Source organism: Antechinus flavipes, chromosome X (genome assembly GCF_016432865.1).
Source record: "Antechinus flavipes isolate AdamAnt ecotype Samford, QLD, Australia chromosome X, AdamAnt_v2, whole genome shotgun sequence".
NCBI classification, from domain to species: Eukaryota; Metazoa; Chordata; class Mammalia; order Dasyuromorphia; family Dasyuridae; genus Antechinus; species Antechinus flavipes.
The window spans coordinates 53,856,425-53,874,995 of NC_067404.1; the positions used below are offsets into that span (position 1 = coordinate 53,856,425).

The 18,571-nt window shown below is 45.1% G+C and overlaps 1 protein-coding gene across 2 annotated transcripts in view; it reads left to right on the forward strand.

Annotated features, from left to right (window-relative positions):
* The first annotated feature begins 806 nt into the window (after window positions 1–806).
* TMEM255A (transmembrane protein 255A) overlaps window positions 807–18,571 on the forward strand; it is a 92,460-nt gene continuing 74,695 nt past the window's right edge. For both annotated transcript variants that reach the window (XM_051969234.1, XM_051969235.1), the window contains exon 1: window positions 807–1,038. In XM_051969234.1, coding sequence (XP_051825194.1) covers window positions 981–1,038 — 58 coding nt within the window. In that variant the 5' untranslated portion in view covers window positions 807–980. The remainder of the gene's footprint in view (window positions 1,039–18,571) is intronic.

Sequence of the window (18,571 nt, forward strand, 5' to 3'; positions counted from 1 at the left end):
CTTTCTCTGTCCCTAGTTCCCAGATCCAAGACTTGGACAGGTCTGGTTCCTAAATCGCCTGTTCCTATTACCGAGAAGCGAGTAAGGGAAGTGACTCCCTTATGGTCACACAGTTAGGATCCCCAGTCTAGAACTGGAAGGCATTTCAAAGGCCATCTCCTCCAACCTCTCTCTTAATTCCACAGAGGAGGGAACTGAGGTCCAGAATGGCCGAATGCAACGAGGGTGGGATTCGAATCTCCCCTGACAACGGCCCCAGTGCCTTTTTTTGCGGCAGTTTTTAGAGGATCTGGGGTCTCGGGGACTGGCCAGATCCCATCCCTTCTCTGGATCGAAGGGGCCCCGCGTCTCTGGTCCCTGTGGTGATTAATCCCCTAGATGGTTTTTCGGACTCCCCTGCCAGCTCCCTTGTGACTTCCCTGGGGCAATGCAGAGAACACTGCAAAGCCCGAGTGTGTGTGTGTGAGTGTGTGTGAGTGTGTGTGTGAGTGTGTTTGTGTGTTCGAGGAGGGGTGTGTGCCCCTGGCCCCCCCAAATCCAACTTTAAAGCAGGCGGTTTCTCTGCATCCCCCTTTTTTCATTGCGAATGAAATATAACCCCAATATAACCAACCCCTCACTTTTCTAAGCAGAACGCAGCTCTAAATGGGCGCAATGTAGAAGTAAGGAGGGGGGAGAGATGGGGCTGGGGCTGGGGTGTAGGGATGGGGAGGGGAGAGGGAGGTGCTGGCGGCGGGGGGGGGGGGGGAGGTTGCGCAAGCGCAGACCGTCAGCCAGCCAGCCAATGCCACGGGCGCCCTGGGAATAGAGAGGGATAGGCGGCGGCGGCGGCGACTGGGTTGCAGCTCCTAGCGAGCGCTCTCTCCTAGCGGGGCTCCGGAAGGGAGCGAACGGCCGACGCCACGGCCACGGCGGAGCAGACCGAGGCTCCCGAGCCCGGGAACTGGGGCGGAGGGCGCTGCAGCGCCGCGCCTCTCACCATGAACCAGTCCCTGACTCAGCAGCGCTCCAGCGAAATCTCGCTGGCCGATTCCATGGGTAAGTAAGTAGAGGCGCCGCGCACGCCGCCCGCCTCCCCTTCCCCTATCTGCCTGTCCGGCCGCCCGTCCCGGGCAGGTAGGAACTGAGCGCCCGGCGTGCGTACCCGCCAGCGCACTAGCCCTGGTGAGGGTGAGAGTGGGAGAAGCATCCCGGGGAGCCCCCCCCCGCCATTCCCTGCCCCCCCGTCCTGTACCCCGACGCCGCCACTGCCGCGCGGCGCGCTCGATGCGGGTGCGCTCGGTGCGGAGCGCTTAGGAGCGCTCGGTGCGGTGCGCGCTCGGTGCGGTGCGCTCTGTGCGCTGAGCGGGCTGGCGGGGAGGGGGAGGGGCCCGGGGCCGAGCTCCGGTGAGCTGAGATGCGCAACGCCGGCGGGAGGTGGGGGGGGGTGTACATGTATGTGCGTGTGTGTCCGTCAGTGCGCGCGGCTTCGGCGGCCCCGCGCCCGCCAGTGCGTCTGGCTGGGTATGTGGGTGTGTCTGTGTCTGGGTCCAAGTCTGGGACCGTGTGTCTGGCCGGTACAGCGCGCAGCACGCCGTAACCACTCAGTAAATGCTTGTTGCTTGTTGCGTGATGGCTCTGGGTCCGGAAATACGTTTGGCCCGGATCTTTGTGTGTCTGTGGCGGCGGATCGGGCCGGTTCGTGTCTGCCCCCGGGGGTCTGAGTCTCGGGGGTCCGTGTGAACGTCTGCGTGGCTCTCCTGCGCACTGCCCGGCCTCCCAAGCAGCCGCTTAATAAATATCTGTTGATGGATGGTTCCGAGTGTCTGTGGCTGGGTTTGTGTGTCCGCGCCTGCGGGGTGTGTGTGTGTGTGTGTGTGTGTGTGTGTGTGTGTGCGTGCCCTGAACGGTGGCTGGCAGTGTAATAACTGCCTAATAAATGCTTATTGACTGACTGGCCTGTGTCTCTGCGTGCGTATGTATAAATGCGAGTGAATGCGTGTCTGGCTGCGGATGCCCAGGCGGGAGGACTGGGGGGGCTTCCAGCCTCCTCTGGATCCAGGCAGATCCCTGCAGCTTGCTCCCTGGGTGGTCTTCTGAGATGCCCAAGGCCGCATCAATTTTCCCTGCTTGCCACTAATAATATTCATGTATTGCACCTCACCCCTAATGCAAAGGGCTTGGAGAGCCCCTCCCCTCAATAGCACAGGGCTGCAGGGCTGGGCTTTGGCAGCAGCCAGTGGCTTGGGGGGGCGGGGGGAGAGAAGGACCTGCCTCTGCGGTTTCCCTGGGGCCCTAATATGGGGGAACTCACCGAAGAGTGAGCGAGCAGCTCTGCAGGGCCAAGGTGCGTCATCAAGACCCCCAGCATCCTCCTTCCGCCATTATCCCAACGCCTCTCAGGAGCCAGCCCCTTTCAGACTCTGAGAGGGCCCCCCTCCTCCCAGGCTGCCTAGCTCAAGTGGCCAGTGCCCCATCTTTGTCAGAATTTGGGGGGAGCTACTTCAAAGCAACAATTGTGGGGGGGGAGACCGAAGCTGCCTTCTGTTAGTGAGAAATCCCGGCCCTAGTCATTGGGCAATTACACCAGCTTCATGTCTTCCCTCTTCTCCAGGCTGCGAATTTCCTTCTGGGTCCAATAAAGTAGGATTTAAAGCTTTAAAATAATAAGGCTGCTGAGCCCGTTTCCCTGAGGTAGTCAGACATGAGTTGCCTTTTTTGTCTTTTTTTTCCCAAACACTTCTCAGACTGCAGAATCCCATGGGCTTGAATTATGGCCTCCAATTATTGGTGACAGAACCCTGGAATGAGACATTTCAGGCTTGGGAGGGGTTCGCTCTTGTCTGAAAAGGGAAGGAGGCTGGGGTTCCTTCCAAAAAGGCTCCAGAAAGCAGCATCCTCTGGATAGTAGAGAGATTGCTACTTCAAATGGGGTCAGCCCAGGACTGCTAGGGTTTGGGGCTGCATCTGTTCAGCCAGTTGGGACCTGGGTCTAATGAGGTCAAGTTCTGATCCCAACACGGAACCCTAGAGAAAGGGGCTAATGGGGAGCAGGAAAGGCTCTCGTTATCTTCAGATCATAGCATCTGAGCTAAGAGGCACCTGCATAATCATCGACTCCAATCAGATGCCTCATTTTACAGGTAAAGAAACTGAGGCTCAAGGAGGAAGATTGAGTGCCCCAAGGTCACACATAGGATCCTAGGTCTCCAGTTGGAAGGGATCACAGAGATGGGAGGAGAAAAACTGAGGAGGGAGAGGGGAAGGGTCTTGTCCAAGGTCACACCCATTAGGAGCATAGATCTAGACTGACAAGGGCCTTCAGATTCCCTCTAGTCTAGCCCCCCCAAAATTTTGCAGAGGAAGAAACAGGCTCAGATTTGGGGAAGGGACTTGGCCAAGATCACACCCATTAGGAGCATAGATCTAGACTGACAAGGGCCTTCAGATTCCCTCTAGTCTAGCCCCCCCCAAATTTTGCAGAGGAAGAAACAGGCTCAGATTTGGGGAAGGGACTTGGCCAAGATCACACCCATTAGGAGCATAGATCTAGATTGACAAGGGCCTTCAGATTCCCTCTAGTCTAGCCCCCCCAAAATTTTGCAGAGGAAGAAACAGGCTCAGATTTGGGGAAGGGACTTGGCCAAGATCACACCCATTAGGAGCATAGATCTAGACTGACAAGAGCCTTCAGATTCCCTCTAGTCTAGCCCCCCCAAAATTTTGCAGAGGAAGAAACAGGCTCAGATTTGGGGAAGGGACTTGGCCAAGATCACACCCATTAGGAGCATAGATCTAGATTGACAAGGGCCTTCAGATTCCCTCTAGTCTAGCCCCCCCCAAATTTTGCAGAGGAAGAAACAGGCTCAGATTTGGGGAAGAGACTTGGCCAAGATCACACCCATTAGGAGCATAGATCTAGACTGACAAGAGCCTTCAGATTCCCTCTAGTCTAGCCCCCCCAAAATTTTGCAGAGGAAGAAACAGGCTCAGATTTGGGGAAGGGACTTGGCCAAGATCACACCCATTAGGAGCATAGATCTAGACTGACAAGGGCCTTCAGATTCCCTCTAGTCTAGCCCCCCCAAAATTTTGCAGAGGAAGAAACAGGCTCAGATTTGGGGAAGGGACTTGGCCAAGATCACACCCATTAGGAGCATAGATCTAGACTGACAAGGGCCTTCAGATTCCCTCTAGTCTAGCCCCCCCAAAATTTTGCAGAGGAAGAAACAGGCTCAGATTTGGGGAAGGGACTTGGCCAAGATCACACCCATTAGGAGCATAGATCTAGACTGACAAGGGCCTTCAGATTCCCTCTAGTCTAGCCCCCCCCAAATTTTGCAGAGGAAGAAACAGGCTCAGATTTGGGGAAGGGACTTGGCCAAGATCACACCCATTAGGAGCATAGATCTAGATTGACAAGGGCCTTCAGATTCCCTCTAGTCTAGCCCCCCCAAAATTTTGCAGAGGAAGAAACAGGCTCAGATTTGGGGAAGGGACTTGGCCAAGATCACACCCATTAGGAGCATAGATCTAGACTGACAAGAGCCTTCAGATTCCCTCTAGTCTAGCCCCCCCCAAATTTTGCAGAGGAAGAAACAGGCTCAGATTTGGGGAAGGGACTTGGCCAAGATCACACCCATTAGGAGCATAGATCTAGACTGACAAGAGCCTTCAGATTCCCTCTAGTCTAGCCCCCCCAAAATTTTGCAGAGGAAGAAACAGGCTCAGATTTGGGGAAGGGACTTGGCCAAGATCACACCCATTAGGAGCATAGATCTAGATTGACAAGGGCCTTCAGATTCCCTCTAGTCTAGCCCCCCCAAAATTTTGCAGAGGAAGAAACAGGCTCAGATTTGGGGAAGGGACTTGGCCAAGATCACACCCATTAGGAGCATAGATCTAGACTGACAAGAGCCTTCAGATTCCCTCTAGTCTAGCCCCCCCAAAATTTTGCAGAGGAAGAAACGGGCTCAGATTTGGGGAAGGCACTTGGCCAAGATCACACCCATTAGGAGCATAGATCTAGATTGACAAGGGCCTTCAGATTCCCTCTAGTCTAGCCCCCCCAAAATTTTGCAGAGGAAGAAACAGGCTCAGATTTGGGGAAGGGACTTGGCCAAGATCACACCCATTAGGAGCATAGATCTAGACTGACAAGAGCCTTCAGATTCCCTCTAGTCTAGCCCCCCCAAAATTTTGCAGAGGAAGAAACGGGCTCAGATTTGGGGAAGGCACTTGGCCAAGATCACACCCATTAGGAGCATAGATCTTGGGGCAATCTCTCATCTACCTGACCTCATGTGACAGATGAGGAAACTGAGAGCAGAAGAGGATATCTGGTTTACCTGAGGTCACCCTGCTGGTAAATGGCACGGAATGTAAATTGATGGGTGAGTTTGATCCTGGGCCAAGCCAATGTTCTTTGCATGATGGCCTTCTGCTTTGGAGTAAACATTTTCCGAAGCCAGCGGGGCTGGGGGTGAGGGGTGGGCGGGGTGCCTTTGTCCCCCGGGCACAGACTGTCCCTGTCACCTTGATCCATCGAGCCTGGAAAGGACAAGAAGAGCCTGGCACACTCCAATGGATTCTGAACATGCTCTAAGGTCAAGTAAGGGTCGCATTTAGCTGCAGAATCCTTGAGGTGGAAGGCCAAAAAAAGGGGGGAACCTGGGGGGGGGGTTGGGGGAGAGTGCCAGGAGACTAGTACAGGAACATGTGAGGTTGAGGGGACGGGAAACCTGGACCTGAATAAGCTTCTCCAAGGTCAACCCTGACTGACCTTTGGCCTGGCTACCCCGGGCTCTTCTCCTCTCTGGTCATCTGTGGATGGGGGCACTGGGCAATCCCGAGTTCAGCCGAGCCCTAGACTGCGCAGGCAGGGGAGTCTCCTCGGAGTTCCCTGGCTCGGCTCCCACCAAGCCCAAGCCTGAATCAGCGCCTGGGCTACTTAGGAGCGGCTCGTGCTGAACTCAGCTCTGGCGAAGCCTCCTTCGCTCCCCTGGAGGGCGGTTAGTGTTTCAGCCTCCAGCCTCAGCAGTTCCGAGGGGATTCCCTCGACATGAAGGAAACCAGCTCCGCCAAAAACCGAACCAGAGATCTGTTGGGGGAGGAGGACGGAGGCCCTCTGGAACAAGGACTCTCCTACTTTCCTCTGGGGTCATTAATGAAACGGGGGTAGCTAGAGACCTGGCCACAGACACTGCTCCTGTGTGACCCTGAGTAAGTCTGAAGCAATCTCTCTGATCCTTAAAATGGGGGGAATAGTCATCCCTACTTCCCCGGGGCCCATTAACAAAGTGACGAATCCCCCTGCCAGCCTTCAGACGTTGGCTCTTAGGAACATGGAGCTCCCAGCCCGGCTCTGCCCCAAGGCTGCCTCTCTGTAAAGTGACCGTTGCCCAGGGGGGTACCCGGTGCCCTTCTTTTCCCTTGCCCTTTTGGCAGATCTTTTTTAAAAAAACATTTTATTATTTTTTTTATTAAAGCTTTTTATCTTCAGATAATACATGTTTAACATGTACGGGGCTGCCCGCCATCTCTGGGAAGGTGTGGGGGGAAGGAGGGGAAAAAATGAAACAGGTTTTTACAAAGGTCAATGTTGAAAGATTACCCCGCATGTGTTTTGTCAATAAAAAGCTCCCAAAAAGAACATCTACACAGGTAATTTTTCAGCATTGACCCTTGCAAGACCTTCTGTTCCAATCCCCCCCCCCTCCCCTAGATGGCAAGTAATCCGATATCCAGTTATCATGATACACAAGAAAAATCAGAGCAAAAAGGAAAAAAAAGCGAGAAAGAAAATAAAATGCTCCGCAAATGGTTGGGTGATCCGGGTGGTCAGGCCCCTTCTGTAGCACCCTAATCCCAGCTTCCTCCCCGGGCAGCAAATGCGACCCGATCCTCTCTCTATTCCTAAGAAGTCTCACCTCCTTGGGAGGCAGTGTGGGATAGTACTAAGGAGATCTAGACTTGAGTCCTGGCTCTGCCACTCACTAGACCTCAGTCTGCTTATCTATAAAATGGGGAGAATGAGACTTGCAGGATCACCTTCTCCTGGGAGGCCAGGCTCATTGAATCCCCTTCTTTTCAGATCTTGTTCCTTGGAGTGAATGTGATCAAAATCAAAGAGTGGGGGGTAATTGGGAAAGCTTGGAGAATCTTTTAACTCCACTGTGCAGACCTAAGATAACTCCCAGGGGAGGGGAGAGGGCTTGTCTAGGGATTCAAAAGCATGTTGGATCTGAGAAGTACCATAGAGGTCATCTACTTCCGATCCCATTGCACAGAGGGGGAAATTTCTGTTCTTAGGGATGATTAATAAATAAAGTATCAGCAGAGTGTGTTATCTGAGGGGTCACAGAGCAAAAGGATGAGTCTGGTGGAATGGGTCAATCAGGGAAGGCTCCTTGGAAGAGGTGAGTTTTGAAGGAAAAGGAGGGACACGGATTCAGAGTAAGTACCTATTCCATGTCAGATGAGTGGCAAGTGCCAAGACATCCAGGTGGGTACAGATCAATTGTCTTTGGGGCTGGGCACGGGGTGAGGTGGGAGGAGACAGCAAGCAGGTGGGCTTCTCTGGGAGCCATGGGGGGGATTCAGGTGATCAGAGAGCCCAGGACAGAGAGAAAAAGATATAAAAAGGAGAGAGACAGAGACAGAGACAGAGAGAGGGAGAAAAGAGGGAGAGGAGGGGGTAGGGAGGGAGAGAGCACTGCAGAGAGCAGGTGGAGGAGGCTCTTTGGGGGATCCTGGCAACCAGCAGATTTTCAGGTGTGCCAGGTACAGAGTGCCTGCTCAGGTCCCTCCTAGGAATACCACGTGAGGCTGCCTAGCAGCGCTCAACAACTACAACCTGAGCTCTACCCCAGTGAGTGGGATACCACCCGAGGCACCCAAAGCAACTCGGTTCACATCAGACTCGCTTCCAAATGGAGGCTGAGCTCCCTCCTGGAGGAGGAGGTGAAAGGGCTCAAAATGTTCACACTCCTAAGGAGGAAGGAAGCCTTTCCACGGGAAATAATCAAGCCTTTCATGGTCAAAGATCTGAGGTAGAGGAGGGGAATCTTTACCCTTGTGAGATGGAGAGGGAGTAGAGAGAGATGACACAGGAAAGAGAGGGAAGGAAAAGGAAATGCTCTCCACAGAGAGAGCTTCAAAACAGCAGCTTTTAGGTGAGAGATCTTCCAGGAAAAGTCAGGGGATAAACAGAAGTAAGAGAATAGCAGATGATTTCTTGCTCAGGAAGATCAGGATAGTTATTTGTTGACCTGATCACAAGAGATCTTCCAGGAAAAGTCAGAGGATAAACAGAAATAGGAGAACGGCTGATCTTGCTCAGGAGGACGGGGACGATGATTTGTTGACCTGGTCTCAAGAATAGAGAGGTCTGTCTTCTTCCCTGGGGTATTCTTCCAAGACACAACAGAAATCATCCAGGGACTTAGCAAAATGTGAGTTGGGTGAGTGAAAATGACACTTCCAGAAGGAAACCAAAAAGTTGATTATGAAGTGTTAGGGAAAAAAACTGAAGACCAGATGGGCACTGTTTGCAGTTTCCTTCCTGTTAACCATTGAAGGAAAAGGGTACAGAAGAGAAAAATAAATTTAGGAAGTGAACAGCTGGCCAAGGAACGCGAGTTGGATCTCTGGGCCGGAGCTTATTGACATAAGCACACTCGGTTCCTGACCAGAAGTGGACTCTACTTAACAGAAGCTGGTCAGGATGTATTTTCACAGGTACTTTACAAAGCTTTTAAAAAAAGGGGGGATTTCAACTGACAAGGATGGGGAAAGGAAAAGGCTATTGATGTATATATCCCCAAAGAATAGCAGCTTAGACTCCTGGGAATTCACAAGGCAAAATGCAAGGAAGGAGTCTGTAGTAAAACCCCTAGCCCAGATGCGTATGCATAAATGCTCAAAGCTTAGACAACACATGAGAGTTCTAACTCAAGGAGGTAAACTGGACTTCATAAATATCATTGGGCCATGACTCTGGATGTATATGTTTTATTAAAATATATGTATATATTTTATTTAAAAGTGTATGAAAGGGGGCAGCTAGGTGGCACAGTGGATAGAGCACCAGCTCTGAAGTCAGGAGGACCTGAGTTCAAATCTGGTCTCAGACACTTCACACTTCTTAGCTGTGGGACCCTGGGCAAGTCACTTAACCCCAATTGCTTAGCAAAAAAGAAAAAAAGTGTATAAAAACTATATAAAAAAGCGTAGAGGTAAAAAGAGGAAGGGTGAGATACCACTGCAGAATAAATAGGTATATTTTTATGAGGAACTATGGGGGAATCATGCATGGCAGGAGAAGATTTGGGTTAAGTTCATAGGAGAGTGAAAATAGAAATGATGCTGTCTTGGAGGTATACTATAGACCACAGGAGAGGGAGAAGAAATAGATGAGATATTTGGAAACTACCAGAGTTCCCCCTCCTGAGGAAGAAGGAAGCCTTCCTATGGGAAATAATCCAGCCTTCCGAAGCAGATCAGAAGTCTGACACAGAGTCATGGTATAATAGTGATGGGGGGAAGGGGAGAAGGAGGGATTCATTTTCAATGATCTAGACAGACATCAGCTGGAGCTCTTTGCTAAAAGGTGAGTAGCTAATCATTTCTTCCCTTCCTGATCATTCCATCCCTCAACGGGGAAAAGTCAATTCTGGATCTGATTTTCATTCACAAGGGTAGAAATGAGGGGGATCGTTCCCTCACAGCAAGTTTGGGACCGACAAGGGGAGGAGAGCCAGGCAGGGTCTAAAATGTATCCCGGATTAAGAAGAATTAGAGTTTAGAAGAAAGTTAGCTAGATTCCCATGGGGGGAAGTCAGCCGAGGAGGGTTGGGAGATACCCAAGAATGAAATTCGGCAACTACAAAGGGAAACAGTCTCAGCGAGGAGGAAACATGGGATTTATCTGGAGAAACCAACGTGGAAACATAGGGAACTCAAGAAATGGACAAAAACTGCCAGCAAAAGCAGTTAACAGGAGATAGCTGGCAAGGGAGCCAAGGAGCATAAAGAGGAGTCTTTTTTAGAAGCTATACGTGGAGAAAAAGGAGGACTGAAGAAGGGCTCGGGGAGGATGGGATGAGAGAGAAGGCGGAGCTGTTCAATTGTGATTTTGTTTCTGATTTTTCTGGCAAGGAGAACAACCTTTACCCTGAAAGGGACAGGACAAAAATGACTAGCAGTGAGTTAACACTAAGGTAAGTGAGGGGAGAATAAGAGAGCTCCGAACTTCCCTTGATGAATCCAAGACACCTGGCCCAGATGAACCACATCCTCAGGTACCGAGAGAAGGGTTGGGTGAGACGGCCGAGCCCCTGCCAGGGATATTTGAGAGATTCTGGAAAATTAAAGGTACCACAAACCTGGAGACGGACAAATGTCCCGCTTTCTAAGTAAGTGGAGATAATCATAGGCTAGTGAGCTTGACTTTGGTTTCTGGGAAAATTCTGGAAGGGACCATGAAAGGAGGAGGAGAGAGAAATGGTAGTTACAGAGAGCTAGAATGGCCTCCTGGAGACTAGCCTCATCTCTTTTTTTATTACTAATTAGTGGATGATTGCTCGCCTATTGGTGTTCAGTCCTGTCCTTTTTTTATCATTTTGATCAATGATTTGAATGCAGACAGAGAAGAGATGCTTAGATTTTAGAGATCTTAGCTGGGGGGAGGAGCTAACACACTGGATAACAGTCTAAATTCAAGAGGATCTTGGCAGGCTCGAGTGCTGGGTCGAATGTAATAAAAAGAAAATTCAGTGGGGATAAATGTAAAGTCTTAAACTTGGGTGCAAACAGTTAACTTCATAAGTATGAGACATGGGAACCGTATTTAGGGAGTACTTATTCTGAGAAAAATCTGAGGTGAATTAGGTTGGTAAAAGGGGCCTTGAACCCTGCCACATGAGAATCAGTTGAAGGAACTAGGGATGGTTTGGGGAAGGCACACCGAGAGCAGAGCAGGGGGTGGAGAGTTGTTCTGTTCAGCCTTAGAGGGAGAATGAGCTGTAGTGTGTAAAAGATACAAAGGGGCCAGATGAGACTTATCCCGAAATGGAATGAGCTACGTTAAGAAGTGGTGGGGTTGCCCCTCCTTGGAGTTCTTCAGGAAAAGGATAAATAATCACTTGGTTCATTGTTCAATCCAGAGTCCATTTGGGATTTTCTTGGCAAAGATACTAGAGTGGTTTGCCATTTCCTTGTCTATTTAGATAGGGAAACCAAGGCAAACTGGGTGAAGTGACTTGCCCAGGGACACAAAGCTAGAAAGTGTCAGAGGTCAAATTTGAACTCGGGTCTTCCTGACTCTAGGCCCAGTGCTCTATCCATTACAGCGTCACCTAAGTGCCTTCTAAGCAAATCTAGAAATATTCCATTGCATCTGGGATCCTAGTGATGTGGGCATTTCCACAAGTGGAGCAGGTTGAAATCCATTCATGCTTTCCCATCTTGTGGGACTCTGGTCCATGTAATCTCGCCATAGAGAGTCAACCCGACATGCTAAGGCCATGCATCTATATACATGTATCGGCAATCTCAATATATGCAAATCTGCCTTAATAATAACAATTTCTGTTTTTAGGATCATAGATTCAGACCAAGAAAAGCCCTCAAACTCCACCTAGGCCAGCTTCCTCATTTTACATGGAAGGAAACTGAGACCCATGGTCACCCATAGGATCTAATAACTACAACTGGAATCACCCTAGAAGACCCCTGAGTCCAACCCTCTCATTTTACAGTGGGGAAATTGAGGCCCAGGGAAGGAAAGACCTATGTCCAAAGTTCTATAGAAGCAGGATTTGAATTCAAGTCTTCTGACTTCAAATCCATAGCTCTATTTCTATAAACTTAAATTTAGAAATTACTTCTTTTCACAATTGTCCCGTGTAGTTGGTAGCATAAAATATTATTAACCCTGTTTTACAGATAGGGAAACCGAGACCCAGAATGGGAAAAATCACACAGCTACTTTGTGGTAGTACATAGATATGCAGATATCTTCACTCAAAATCTCATACCCTTCACTATGTCTCCCAAATCAGTCCATTTAGTGTATTTCTTCATTTGACAAAAGGCCATTGCTCCCATGTACCCTCATTCATTTCTACAAGGTGACTTGTACAGAGGGACCAGTGGTGGGGGAGACCGAGGGTATTTTCCCCAATGAAGAGCAGAAGCTCTCATGGGACTAGAAGGTCATTCCATAAGTTTCTCAAGTGCCTGACCTCCTCCCTGCACACACACACACACACACACACACACACACACACACACACACAAAGGAAGAACAAAATTGCTTCTCAAGTACCACTATGTGGTTTGCTGACTCACATTTCTGACAGGACTCCTATGCATGAATTATAGTTATTTTCAAAGGAGATCAAAGAAAGTCAACAGTGACTGTGGCCTTGTTTTGGCCACAATGGGCCAGGGAGAAAGCAAATATACTTTGCTCCCTAAAGAGCTTATACTCCCAACTCAGGTGTCAGTATACCTTGAGGAGCTGAAAGGTACAGTGGAAAGGTCACTGGCTCTGGAAGTTGAAGGACCAGGTTGAAATTCCACCTGTGATGATCACCACGTTTGTGAACTTGGACAAATCATTTCCCTTCAGTGGGCCTCAGTTTCCCTCTCTGTAAAATGAGGGGATTGAATTAGAGGGTCCCTGAGATTGCTTTCAGCTTGAAATTTGTAATAAAGCTTTTTTATTTTCAAAACATATGCACGGATAATTTTTCAACATTGACCCTTGCATAGCCTTGTGTTTCACATTTTCCCCTCCTTCCTCTACCCCCTCTCCAGATAGCAAGCAATTCAATATATGTTAAACATGTTAAATATATGTTAAATCCAATATGTATAAACATATTTATACAATTCTCTTGCTGCAAAAGAGAAATCAGATTAAAAAAAAGAAAGTAAATGAGTAAGAAAGCAAAATGCAAGTGAACAACAACAAAAAGAGTGAGAATGCTATGTTGTGATCCTCACTCAGTCCTCTCTCTGGGTGTAGACGGCTCTCCCCATCACAAGATCATTGAAACTGGCATCAATCATCTCATTGTTGCAAAGAGTCACATCTATCAGAATTGATCATCCTATAATATTGATGTTGCCGTGTACAATGATCTCCTGGTCCTGCTCATTTCACTCAGCATCAATTCATGTCAGTCTCTCCAAATCTCTGTGAAATCATCATGCTGATTGTTTCTTATAGAACAATAATATTCTATAACATTCATATACCACGATTTATTTAGCCATTCTCCAATTGATGGGCATCCACTCAGTTTCCAGTTTCTTGCCACTATGAAAAGGGCTGCCATAAACATTTTTCACTTGTGGGTACCTTTCCTTCCTTTAAAATCTCTTTGGGATATAGGCCCAATAGAAACACTGCTCAGTCAGAGGATATGCAAAGTTTGATAACTTTTGGAACACAGGTCCAAATTGCTCTCTAGATTGGCTGGATCCGTTCACAACTCCACCAATAATGTATTAGTGTTTGTTTTCCCACATCCCCTCCAACATTCATCCTTGTCTTTTCCTTTTTTTTCTTAGCCAATCTGAGAGGTGTATAGTGGTATTTCAGAGTCGTCTTAATTTGCGTTTCTCTGATCAATAATGATTTAGAGCATGTGATTATAAATAGTTTTAATTTCTTCATCTGAAAATTGTTCATATCCTTTGACCATTTATCAATTGGAGAATGGCTTGGATTCTTATAAATTTGTTAATTCTCTATATATTTTAGAAATGAGGCCTTTATCAGAACTCTTAAATGTAAAAATGATTTCCCAATTTTCCCAACTCCCTTCTAACCTTGTCTGCAGTAGTTTTATTTGTACAAAACCTTTTTAACTCAATATAATCAAAATTATCTATTTTGTATTCGATAATGATCTCTAGTTCTTCTTTGGTCACAAATTCCTTCCTCCTCCACACATCTGAGAGGTAAACTATGTTCTTCTAATTTGTTTATAATATCTTTCTTTATATCTAGATCATGAACCCATTTCGACCTTATTTTGGTGTACGGTGTTAGGTGTGGATGTTTTGTAGTTGTGTTCGTATACTGACTTTCCTTTGGTAGATAGATTCCCAAATTTTTTATACTATTGACAGTTATTTTGAATGGAATTTCTCTTTGTATCTCTTGCTGCTGGAGGATTTATGTGGATTTTTGTATCATGCAATTTTGCTAAAGTTGTAAATTGTTTCTTGTACTGTTTTAGTTGATTCTCTAGGGTTCTTTAAGTATACTATCATATCATCTGCAAAGTGAGATAACTTGGTTTCCTCATGACCTACTCCAATTCCTTTTATCTCTTTTTCTTCTCTTATTACCAAAACTAGCATTTCTAATACAATATTGAATAGTAATGGTAATATTGGGCAGCCTTGTTTCATTCTTGATCTTATTGGGAATGGTTCAAGTTTATTCCCATTACATATGATGCTTGCTGATGGTTTTAGATAGATGCTACTGATCATTTTAAGGAAAAGTCCATTTATTCCTGTACTCTCTAGTGTTTTTAATAGGAATGGATGTTGGATTTTATCAAATGCTTTCTCTGCATCTATTGAAATAATCATATGATTTTTGTTAGTTTGGTTATTGATATAGTTGATTATGCTGAAAGATTTCAAATTTGGTATTTAATTGAGGATTTTTAATTTGTTCTTTTTCTAGCTTTATTAGTTGTAAATCCAATTCATTGATCTTTTCTTTCTCTATTTTATGCAAGTAAACATCTAGAAATATAAAATGTCCCCTTATAACCACTTTGGCTACATCCCACAAATTTTGGAATGTTGTCTCACTATTGTCATTCTCATGGATGAAGTTTTTGATCTGTTTCATCCATTCATTCTTTAGGATTAGATTATTTAATTTCCAATAACTTTTGGTCTGTTTTCTCCTGGCCTTATATAGCATGTGATTTTTATTGCATCATGATCTGAAAAAAATGCATTTACTATTTCTACCTTTCTACATTTGATTTTGAGGGTTTTATGCTCTAATACATGGTCAATTTTTGTATAGGTTTCATGAACCATTGAGAAAAAAGTGTACTCCTTTCTGTCTCCATTCAATTTTCTCCAAAGATCTATCATATTTAACTTTTCTAAAATTTTGTTTACCTTCTTAACTTCCTTCTTATTTATTTTGTGGTTCAATTTATTTAGTTCTGAGAGAGCAAAGTTGAGAATCCCCCACCAGTGTAGTTTTGCTGTCTATTTCTTCTTGCATCTCTCTTAACTTCTCTTCTAGGAATTTGGATGCTATACCATTGGTGCATATATGTTTAGTATTAATATTGCTTCATTATCTATGGTACCCTTTAGTAAAATATAGTTTCCTTCCTTATATCTTTTCATTAGATCTATAGTTGCTTCTATTTGATCTGAGATCAAGATTGCTACCCCTGCTTTTTTTTCTTCACCTGAAGCATAATAGATTCTGCTTCATCCCTTTACCTTCACTCTGTGTATATCACTATGCTTTAAATGTATTTCTTGTAAACAGTATATTGTAGGATTCTGGCTTTTAATCCAGTCCTCTATCTGATTCCATTTTATGGGAGAGTTCATCCCATTCCCATTCACAGTTAAAATAACTAATTCTGTATTTCCTACCATCTTATTTATCCTAAGTTAGGCTTTTCTCTTTCCTTTCCCCCTTCCCTCCTCCTCAGTATTTTGCTTTTGATGACCACCTCCCTCAAATAGTCTCCCCCCCTTTCGAGCCCCTCCCCTTTTTTACACCTTTCCCCTAATACTTGTTTTCCCTTCTATTAGTCTTTTTCTTTCTTTTACCTCTTTCCCTCCCACTAGCCTGTAAAGTGAGACAAGTTTCTGTGAAACCAATTATGTCTGATACTCTCTCTTTGAGCCAAATCTGAGAGTAAGATTCACACAATGCTCATCCCCCTCTCTTCTTTCCCTCAGTTATGATAGGTTTTCTTTGCCTCTTTGTGAGATGTAATTCCCCTTATTTTACCTCTTTTTACCTCTTTTTTCAGTGTGGTTCCCTTTCCATCTCTAGTTTCTTTTCATATTATCATCATAAAATCAAATTATACCCATATTCTCTAAGTATACCCATAACAGAAATATAGTTCTCAAGGGTTCTTTCCTTTTTACCTTTTTATGCTTCTCTTGAGTTCTGTGTTTGGAGATCAAATTTTTTGTTCAATTCTTGTCTTTTCATTAGAAATAGATAAAATTCATCTATATCATTGAATATCCATCTTCTTCCCTGAAAGATTATGCTCATTTTAGCTGGATAGCTTATTCTTGGCTGTAATCCAAGTTCCTTTGCCTGTTGGAATATCAGATTCCAGGCCCTTCAATCCTTTAAAGTAGAGGCTGCTAGGTCCCGGATAATCCTAATTGTGGCTCCTCAGTATTTAAATTGTTTCTTTCAGGCTGCTTGCAATATCTTTTCCTTGGTGTGATAGTTCTGAAATTTAGCCACGATATTCTTTGGGGTTTTAATTTTGGGGGTCTATTTCAGAAGGTGATTGGTGTATTCTTTCAATGGCTATTTTACCTTCTGATTATAAAATGTCAGGGAAGTTTTCTTTTATGATTTCCTTAAGATAATGTATAGGTTCTTTTTTTCATCATGGCTTCCAGGAAGTCCAATAATCCTTAGATTGTCTCTCCTAGATCTATTTTTCATGTCAGTTGTTTTTCCTAGAAGATATTTGATATTTTCTTTTATTCTTTCATTTTATTTGTTTACGTTTGATTGATTCTTGAAGTCTCATTGAGTCATTCACTTCCATTTGTTTAATTCTAATTTTTAGTGTACTATTTTCTTCAGATTAAAATCTTCAGCTTTTTTAGCTCCTTTTATCATTGGGCAATTGACTTTTTTGTTGATTGCATTCTTTTTCTGCTTCACAAATTTTATTTTCCAGTGAATTGGTGTCTTTTTCATATCTTTTTAATAGGGTATTATATACTTTTTCCATTTCTTCTTGCAATGATCTCATTTGATTTCCCCATTTTTCTTCTAACTCTCTTTTATGATCCTTTATGCAATCTTCCAAGAAAGCCTTGTGAAATGGGGACCAGCTCATATTTTGGGACTTCATCTGGAGTTGTTTTGCTTTTAGGAACCTCAGGATTTGAGGTCTGTTCTTCTCTCTCTCCATAAAAGTTGTCTATGGTGAGAGTTCTTTTTGGTTTTTTATTCATTTTTTAAGGCTTAAGGTCTGTACAATGCAAAGGATCTATAGTTACTTTAATTTGCCCTGGGGCAGTTCTGCTGATTGATTTCCAGTGCTGGGTAATGGCATCTAGGTCCGGAGTTTTTCTGGGGCTTAGTGGTTTACAATTTGCCTTTTGTAGCAAATCTGCCAAACCACCAGCTTGCAACTGGGACAGAGTAGTCTAAGAGGCTCACAGAAGATTCTTCTGTGTGTGAAAGCTGCAACGCTCTGAGTCCCCACCCCAGCTCCAAAAAAGAAAAAGAAACAAAGAAAAAAATTAAAAATGTGTATTGATCTGCATTCTAAGTCCTTCCATTAGATGGATAGTTTTTTTTTTTTTTTTTTGTCATGGGTCTTTTGGAATTATCTTAGATCATTGTATTGCTGAGAATAGCTAAATCACTTAAAATTGATCATCATATAATATTGCTATTACTGTGTATAACTGCTTTCCTGGTTCTGCTCACTTCACTTTGCATCGGTTCATATAAGGCTTCTCAGGCATTCCTGAAACCATCCTGCTCATCATTTCTCATAACCTAATACTCTTCATCATTCCCCAAATGATGGAGATCTCCTGATAATCTCCAAATTTGTTTTAATTTGCATTTCTCTTATAAATACTGATTTAGAACATTTTTTCATATCTTTTCATCTGAAAACTGCCATCAAACATTTATCAATTGGGGAACTAATTTAGATTTTTAAAAAGAAATGTACAGAAAATGAATCTAAGAATGTGTGTTATGACCTTGTAAAAATAGTGTCAAATGGTAAAGTTCAGAATGAGCTGAGGTAAGGGAGAGATGCTGAGGACAGTGAAAATTGTTTTTTTTTAACTCTTTAAAGAGAAAAGGGAGAATCAAAGGGCCAAGACTTTTGCTTAGGGTGACTGACAGGATTATAACTGACAACAAAGAGATGATAGAGCCGCTCAATTATTTTGTCTGTTTTGTCTGTCAAATAGACCATCTGCTTTGGAGAAGACAGCACAGATATCTAGCACATACCCAAGATCAGACAGTAGTAAGAGAGCCCTTGGCTTCCCTTGGAAGCATTTTAGTCAATTGATCCATGTGAACTCCATCCTCAGACCGCTGAAGGACCTGGTAGGTAGGATTACCCATCTACCATCAGTGATATTTGAAAGATCGGGGGAGCAAGGTACCACAAGTCTGGAGGGAGTAAATATCCTATTTTTCAAGAAGTGAGAGAACAGTGAACAAACTAGGCCAGTGAGCCTAACTCCTATTCCTGGAAAAATTCTAGTACAGATCATTGAAAGGATAGTTAATGGACCTCTAGAAAAGGAAGGTTGGCTTTATCAAGAATAGGTTCTGCCAATTGTT